The sequence below is a fragment of the Phytophthora infestans genome, genomic scaffold (assembly GCF_000142945.1).
Source record: "Phytophthora infestans T30-4 supercont1.182 genomic scaffold, whole genome shotgun sequence".
In the NCBI taxonomy this organism is placed as follows: domain Eukaryota; phylum Oomycota; class Peronosporomycetes; order Peronosporales; family Peronosporaceae; genus Phytophthora; species Phytophthora infestans.
The window spans coordinates 122,766-131,655 of record NW_003303577.1 but is presented as its reverse complement, the minus strand read 5'-3'; the positions used below and the strand labels follow the sequence as shown (position 1 = coordinate 131,655).

Below are 8,890 nucleotides of genomic sequence, written 5' to 3'. Positions count from 1 at the left end.
TCATATGGGAGAAGTCGTTCCTATCCATGGCAACGAACTTCGGAGGTTCAGGTAGTCTACCCGCGATGGCGTGGATTGACTACAAGTGCTACCAAGTGTGACGGGGTCACACAGCACCTTGCGCTAGAGGAAGTTATCTTCCGAGAGTATACAAACTCTCAGTGAACGGCAGTTCACTGGTCCCCTCTTTAATTAAAGAGAGCGAAGTGACCTAAATAAGGTAGATTGTAAACTGAGTATATTTATAGGTAGGTTAAGTTTGTGGTTCATACAAACTATCAGTTACCTATAGAAATGCAATGTCATTTAACCAATGGTTGGTTTTGAATGACCTTGGTACCTTGTACCAAATATCCCGGAGTATGACATGTCATACTCCTGAAGTGTGAAGTGTCACACTTCATGTAACCAGGGTACACTTAGTGCTACGTACCCCGTTACAACCCTTCTCGGTTGCATCGAAGACTAAGTGATAGCAATATATTGTGATTATTGCAGTGATTATTATTGTGTTGCCAGGTATTGCAGTCTTTATTACGGATGTGATTCACGCAAAATAACACTGGGTATTGTATTTCCCATGCCCTGGTTGCGAGCTGTGTCCGCATACGATGCCCGCCACGGATGATACCGAAGACGACGAGTCTGTGAGTGACGTGCTGGGTCCTGGTGCCAGTGTTAGCACTACGTCTGGTGAGACTCCAGACCGCTGACGGTAGCAAATAAGGGTTTCGGCCTTCTTGACGACCTTGCACTGCGAGCGTGGCAATAATCGCCGCTGTTTCTGCTGGTGGGATTCGTAATCCACTAGAGTCTTTGAAAGTGTCTGCCTCACAGCCAGTTAATCTGCTCGGCGTGCGCTTCAGACAGGGTGGGGTAGTTACTGAACGGCGCACGAGGCAAAGGGAACTTCATCTGCTAATAGTTCTCGCCAGAATTGATGTACAGTATATACTTGAAGAGAACGTCCTATTATACCTGGCGAAGTTGGCTGCAACCGCTGACATTCGGTGCAGCACCTGCACTCAATCGTGCAAGCTGTTTGCGCCCAGGGTCGGCAGATTTTGAATTCACCCCTTGCGTGAGCACAAGGCTCTAAGCCACCTGCATCGGTGCACCCACCCCGAAACGAAGATGGCGAAAGCGGTAAGCATAATACGGCAGTGGGCAAATGAGAACCACGGTTCAAGCGCCTTCTTGGCTTTCGCTGCGATGCAGTGTTCAGGTTCCGTTACAACTGTCGCGAATAGGAACGGCTGGCTGGTCAAAGTTGCCAAGGGAATGCCTTCACGAGACACGCAGAAGAGGATTCTTCACCACTGCCCGGCGATAAATGAGTCTTTAACGGACACTTGCCCGTCATTTAGGTCCAAGTCGGTTGTACATGCATTCACCCCAAAGTGAGCCCGACGGCACTGACACGAAATATCCACTCGCTCACTTGCAGGAACTTCATGCTGGGAAGCAGCAGAGTTGTACGGCAATATGTGGGCAACGTTTGCCTTGAGCCATATCCGGTAGAAACAATCGTGGAATAAGGCTCGTTCGTCCCCATGGCTCTAGCCGAATCATCAGCATGAACCGCACGAAAAAGCTGTTTGTCCACCCGAGCGGGCGTTTGTTTTGCCCTGTTCTCGAGTCGAGCAGCGAGAATCTCGACGATTGCCTGTTACTTCACTTTACACGTAAGCGATTGGCTGTCAAGAAACATAAAGGTATTTAATGCTCGCACGGAGACTAATGAAAACGAAGACAAAAGACTAGCAAAGCTAACGTTTGTTTTGTTTCGAAATCAATTGGTTGCACCAGCTTCGCGATAAATATCACAGCTCATAATGGCGCCTATTTCTCAATGCCGACGGTCATAGCACGCGTCGAGCGCAGACCCACCACGTTAAAAGCGAACGGTTGAGAGAATGTCCGTACGCCGCGAAGGTTTCCTGTCGTGCCGTCCGGTGACGCCTTGGACATGCGGCCACTGTCGCGCTCCTTGAATGCCGCCTCCGTGTTCGCTCGTGCCACCTGGTAAGTCGACTCTACCACGTTGTGAAGGTCCTGCATCTGCTGGAAAAGCTGGTGCTGATAGTTTGCTTCACCGTCGGAGGACGGGACCGTCGTGTGTGCACGGTGCAGGCGCGGCTTCGGGTCCTCCTCCGGCTCGGGCTTGGACTTCGGCATCTCGTACTGGGACAACATCATGGCGTGCACTTCGGCGATGGGCGCAGCTTCCACCACCTTCACATCCCCAGCCGCTGTCTCGTCTTGCTGGTCGTCATTCTCATGAACCGGCATTGCCATCACCACGGATTTTTCCAATGCCTCTGTAGGCAGCTGTTCCGTATCGTCCTGAGTCTGTTCCGGGGGGCGTTGGTTCCTCTTCTCTTGTGGACTCCCGACAGCCTTCTCGTCGGGCTCCTGCTCCGCTGAGTTCTCATCATCCTTTGGCTGCTCCACATCATTCACTTCTTCGTCACTATCTTCATCTTCTTCTCCTTCGACGATTGGAGACTCGCGCTGCGATTGAGGCGCGTCGCTCGTAGGAGTATCACACGTTTCGTAGTTATCGTCCAGCACAGCTACCGACGACGCGTAACTCGATCGCCCCTCACCGTCGTCACCGCTCTCGAATCCCCCATAGTCTTCTGACCCAAAGTCCTCGTTCTCAAGCTCGTCTACAAGGTCCTGTTCACCCACCGACAAGACATAGTCCAGGTGACGCAGGCTGCGGATGGTCATGGTCATGCGGTGATCGAGCACTACAGGCTCCTCGCCTTCAGTTTTGTCGTGTTCAGCAGCTGCAGCCTTGTTCTTGTTACTATGGCGGATGCTGCTGCTGTCCCTGCCGAGGTCGGCGAGCGACAGCACATCATTTGTCAGCGTACTGCTTGACAAGGGACCAGCGCTCGTACTGAGCGTGGTGAGCACGAAGTTCTTCGACAATCGGGCACCCGAGCTGGGGCGTTGCAGTGGAGTCGAGGACCGGGTCGACGTGGATGGACGGGGACCAACCGAGTAGCCTAGAGCTGATTCCTCTTGCTGAGGACCGCGGCTCTGGCTGAAGCTGCTCGTACCACGGCTAAAGCTGCTGGGGCCTCGGCTGAAGCCGAGGCTGCTAGTGGCAGTACTACCGCGGCTGTTCATGTCGCTACCTCGGCCGAGCACCACCGTAGCGTACGTGTTCCTTTCCGATGAGAAACTGTTTCTCATAGTCGATCTGGAGATCGCCGAAGATGCACGCGTACGGCCACGTTCGCGGACCCAAAGCTCCTGGCGAGCGATCTCTAGAGCACTCTCATCGCTAACACTGGCGACGCACTTTTTGCAAAAGTTAATGGACGACTGTGTGACCTGCGAATTCAGAGTATTACTGCTGAGCTTACGCACAATGCGGCAGCGGCTGCAGATCTGTTCGCAGCACAGTTGACACGAAATGGACTTGGACAGCACGCCCAGTTTCCCGCGGCAGACACCGCACTGACGGCGTAGAGTTGTGGAGCTGTAGTTGCTGCGTTGAGATACAGGCTCCATCGCGCTCGATTCGCGCAAACTTGACTCGTTCACTGGGGTAAGCGCGGAGAGTCCGCCTCGAGACGATCTGACAACGCTGGCGCTTAATAGTGCGTGGCCACCTCGAGACGAAGTGATGCCACTGGTTCCCATTGTGGACGGACGTTCATTTTCTAGACAGAATGCGAGCTTCTTGTTATGTGCGCAGGACACAGATTTCCAGCAGTTGCTAAGCGCCGTTGCCGCTGACCGCACGGCCATACGGTTGAGTACATGCCCACTCGGGTCAACGGAAGCCGTCATGTATACCTGTACACGGTTGTTGCCCGTCTCCTCGAAAATATAGCAGCTCGACACCTTTGCGCGCAGGATACGGTGCTCGTGCAGTTCACGACATGTGGAGATATCCACTGAGTGCATGAGGTGGAAGCCTACGCGGGAGTTGTCGGGACGCATCATCACGCCGGAGAACTCCAGGACAATGAAATCACGGGGAAGGACGATGCGTGCAGCGCCGCGGTGCTTAGCGCGCACGAACCACTTGATACCCAGAAAACGGAACGGGTCGGCAGGTGACGGACTCTTGATCTCACGCAGCACAGCGCAGTCGGCGATGTGCTCGCCAAGATACGAGCTGCGGAGGCGAACGGACGATGCGTTAGGTGACACGACGCCGTACATGACGTCGTCAAGGGAGCCACGCAGGTTACCCACGGCGAGTAATCTCGGTAACCCGGAGCTAGCAGTGTCATCGTCAGTGCTGGAAAAGGCCGCGGTTGTGATACGTGGCTCCGACAGCAAGCCGCCGCTGCTGTAGCTGTCGTTGCCGGTTGTATCGCGGCTGTCTTCGGTGGGGTCCGTGCCCTTGGTTTTCTTGGGTGACGGAGGCATGAAGCCGCGTCCGCTGTTAAGAGATATGGTGTCAGAGGTCAAAGGACCTGACCGGCGTGCATTCTGACTGGGGCGGCTGCTGGCCGCGGAGATGGCGCTTTGATACAGCGCGAGAGTGGCCGGAGCCTGATCCGGCTGCCGCACGCCGTCTATGACTCGTTCCCGATAGATGGACACGCCGTCGCGCGTGCGCACAGTTTTCCATCGCTTGGTGTCCACGCGCTTGCGGTCGTGCATGACAAACTGGTCATACTCGGTGAGTGTGGCCTTAATGAGCGCATTGGCGAGCTGCTCGTAGCTCTGCTCCTGGTTGTCCGAAAGTTCCAGCGGTGGGAAGATATTCTTGGGCAGCGGAAACTTCATGGTGGTGTCCACACGCAGCTGTTACCGTTTCGTTTATTGAAGTAGTCAGAGTGACGCGGTCTGAATGGACACCAATCGTCTTGTCAAGCTTAGCGCGACTGGCAAGCAGGCAAGATGAAGTTGCGAGCGTGGCGATATACTAGCGCAATATGCTAGTCCCGGACCGGGTGGGGCGAACAATTCCTGCCCGCGGCCGTTTGGTGAATGACACGACGGCGGAAGAAGCGTGGCTCGCTGGCTTCCTGTCTCCCCTCTGCAACATCGGCGAGCAGATCTCTAAGCACGTTTGCAATGTGACGACGGGCGCGACGTTGTCTGTCCACGCCTATCATCTTGCAAATGCAAGAGGCGGCCGTACCGCCACATGCTCGACAATGGTTTCCTTAGTATTCCCTTTCTAGAGCAGCCTATCAAGTGGCATGCATGTCGTTGTGAGCTGGGTCTCAGGGCAAACGACTGCAACCTCGCATGTGACTTACAGGAATGCTCTCTCGCTCACTTGCTTAATAGCGCTCGTGTCATGATGGCATGGTCAACGATGGCTTGTCAGCGAGCAAATACTGCTGCCTTCAAGTAACTTTAAATAAGTATAATATGTACTTCGCAGTAAACTGTTGAGCAAAAAATTAGAGAGGCGACATCTGATTCTGAAAGGGGCCGCCAGTCCCGGTAAAACCCTGTGGTCTCAGTAGAAGAGAGGAGGAATTTCCAGAAAACAGTACAAAGTACTGTTTTCTTCCAGTCTGTACAAATAACTCTGGGATATAGCTACCATATTTCCAGACAGTTATTGAACAAAAAACCAGTACACTTAAGTTCGCAGCTAATAATTTAATTTACAAACCACTTTTCCAGCAACATTTACTATTAATTACTATTAATGGTTTATTTCTTACTTATCTTCAGCTCCTTCGACTCTGTTTCTTTATATTAAAAATATACTTTCTTTCCTATAAAAGTATTTACATTTTGTAATTGCAAACCAAATTTTAGCTAAATATTATCTTTTAAACTTTGCTTCACAAGTCATATTTTAGAAGCACTTCAGATCGTCCAGTATTGAAATTTCGAAATTGTGATCCGATAACATTTTCAGTTGTTGCCTTGGGGTGTCTATACTAAAAATTGTGTGAAACAGTGTTTCTTGTTTGCGAGTTATAAGATCTCGATTGCAGCGTCCCAGACTTGGACATTAAAAAATTGAATTCTTTAAGTGTATTTGTGTTTTGTGAATTATAAGTACGTTTTTTGCCACCTTACCATCTGCTGAGTGAGCGGAGGGCAGAACTCTTTCGGTCAGGTTTTAAAACAGCAGTGTACACCGTCCATTTTACTTAGGCTGATTCTCAACCGGCACGACCGCACCGCACCGCAGCGCATGGCTTTGTAACATGCGGCCGCATCGGTTGAGACCAAAACCAGCGACTGCGAGCAATTAATAACGACAGCTGGTGGTTACAAATATATATTTAGTGATCTCAGCCGGCACATTCCAAGACTCCACCAGCAAAGAGTAAGTGAACCTGGACTTCATGTATATGTATTTTACTAGCAGCTCACTAGTCATGTTGCTGCATACAGAATGTCATCTCCTGGACGGGCAGCGCGTACGCCCAGCGCGCTATCACAGCACGGACTCTGGCCGGCTAACCATTTGCAGCACGGACTCTGGCCGGCTAACCATTTGCAGCACCAAGGCTGGCAAGGCTCGCAGCTTGGCAACTCCTCGCAGCATGAACTATCTGATGCTGAACTCTTCCTCCTCGAAGCCTCACACCACGGGCAACATGAACTCCGGTTGCAGCGAGATATGTTGCCGTATGCAGAACAGCAGCAGCATGCGCTTGAACAACAGCAACTCGAGATGCAAGAACCAATGCCGCATAGACTATTTGAGCTCGACAGCCAGAATGAAACATTTTTGCAGAACGTATTGAATACATGTGATCAACCCGCATTTTCCGACGGCCCGCAACACGCAAGAGATGGAAAGCGAAGTAGAAAGCCAATACCACAGGCAAGTGTGGACAGCTCGTGGTCAGCAGATGAAATAAGGAAAGAGTGCACACGCAGAGGTCTGCGGGTGAAAGCAAAATTAAAAAGACCGAGCGTATCGACATTCTCCTTCGGCACGACGTTGCGAAAGCAGCTTTCGGTAGTGTACTTCTTGGTGAGGATGGATCTTCGAATGGCAAAGTGTGCAAAACTGCAATCGGCACTCGGACTAAACGCTGCATGTATCGCCTACTCAATATTCTGTTTTCTGACGACCTTGCCGCTCGATTCAGCGAGTCTGGGAATAAACCTCCTCGTGATGACCTGGACACAAGATCTGTGAGCGACAAAAGCAGTTTCTGGTTGGACGTTCGGTCTGCTTTTATGCATACGTACCCTGAAGACCACGCATTACATCAATTGGTAGCTGAGGACGATTTCTTTCTGGGCATTGACACATCTACATTCAAACCACATTCAGCAAAGAAACTCTATGAAATGTGGAAAGAGGTCGACAAACTCTACATTATTGCCGAGAGGAAGTTCACGACGTCGAAGCAGCACGAAAACGAGTTCCGCAATTTCGTCAATGGTTGTGGATACGTACTGTACTTGCAGAAATGTCTTAACGTAAGTGTTAAAACTGTGAATTGTGTATATGTGCATGCTTAACGAGTGCTTTAGCTGAAACCAGAACTTAGAAACTTCGCAAAAGGTGGACTCCTGTCCACAGACGAGTACGATACCCTGGATGACAACGGAGAAGCTGTGTTCAAATCACCGGCCGCCAGACCTACACCGTCTAAAGGGAAACGTGGGAATAGCGAGCACATGGAGGTTTTTACCGGGGCGTTTGTAGAGTATGTGAAGGATCGTCGGGTGGAAGCTGAGCGTGCCGGTACTTCGGCCTCCACACATCTACAAGAAAAGTCTTGCATTTTGAAAATGCTTCGGGATATTCGCCATCAGCTGTCAGAGCTTGACACAGAGATGGCAAATGCAGGCGAAGCAACAATGGAGAGGCTTAAAGAGGATAGAGCCCTTCTTCTTCGTCAAAGACAGTCGCTAATTGATGATTTAAAGGGCAACGAGAATTAGTTCATGTCTTGGAAAGATGAACAGACACATATCTTGGGAAGCTGAGCAGATACATATTCATTTGATCATACTATTACTTGTTGCTATCCATTTGCATTCTACGCTGAATGTTGCGACCAGGACGATGTAAATTGTTCTCTTCTATATGCTGGACTAATATATCTCGTGATACCGCATCTAGAAGCTCAATGAGGTCGCCGTCTTCCGTTTCGTACTGAGTATTGCAGTAATTAAGGTCTCTCGAGCCGTTCCATGAGCGTAGGTCTCTTCGCATCGCAATAATTTCACGCGACACAGTATCAGGATTTTCAATTGAGTTTTGATCGATGCAAAAATTGTGAAGCCGCATGCAAGCATGAATTACATGCGACGCATTAGACAGCTTTACACAAAGTGGCCTTTTCAAAACCCTCCACTTGTTGACGAGTAACCCAAAGGCCATCTCTATCCGGATTCGACATTGGCTCAAATAAAAATTGTAGTTGTCGCGCTCAGGATGGCCCTTCAATTGGGCTTGGGTAAAAGGCGTCATGACCACTCTAGATTGAGAGTATGCATTATCGGCGACAACAAAGTAAGGACCTTGTAACCTCGAAAGAACTTGACTGAGAGACCACTGCAGGAAAGCAATAGAATCATTACGACCACCCGGAGAGCGGCAAGCCATGGCCGTGAATTGGCACATGTAATCTGCACAAGCTTGGACATTAAGACCATATCTTTGATAGTGCCCGGAAAAAAAGAGACTACTCGCCCACATTCGCTGGCCCGAGGAACGCGAATCGGGCAAAGCCAGCCATCGATTGCTCCAATGCAACCAGGCATGACACCACCAGTGCTGACAGATCGAAATCCAGCTGCTGTAACCTCCATTTCGTCATCACTAGTAGGAAACTTGATAGCTAGCTTTTGGCAGGTATTGATTGCGCGTAGCACAGCATGTACAATTCTATAGAAACCAGCGCGACTGGTCCCTGTAATAACCCGAATATGATGGTAGCTACCTCCAGCGAGCCACGAAATACAGGCTTGTAGC

At 50.6% G+C, this 8,890-nt stretch overlaps 1 protein-coding gene across 1 annotated transcript; it reads right to left on the bottom strand.

Annotated features, from left to right (window-relative positions):
- Positions 1-1,842: 1,842 nt before the first annotated feature.
- On the bottom strand, positions 1,843-5,093 carry PITG_20787 (uncharacterized protein; the record flags this gene model as incomplete). The annotated part of the gene is made up of 2 exons (XM_002895395.1): positions 1,843-4,779; positions 4,926-5,093. The coding sequence occupies 2 exons, from the start codon at positions 5,091-5,093 to the stop codon at positions 1,843-1,845; spliced, it is 3,105 nt and encodes a 1,034-aa protein (XP_002895441.1).
- Positions 5,094-8,890: the final 3,797 nt, after the last annotated feature.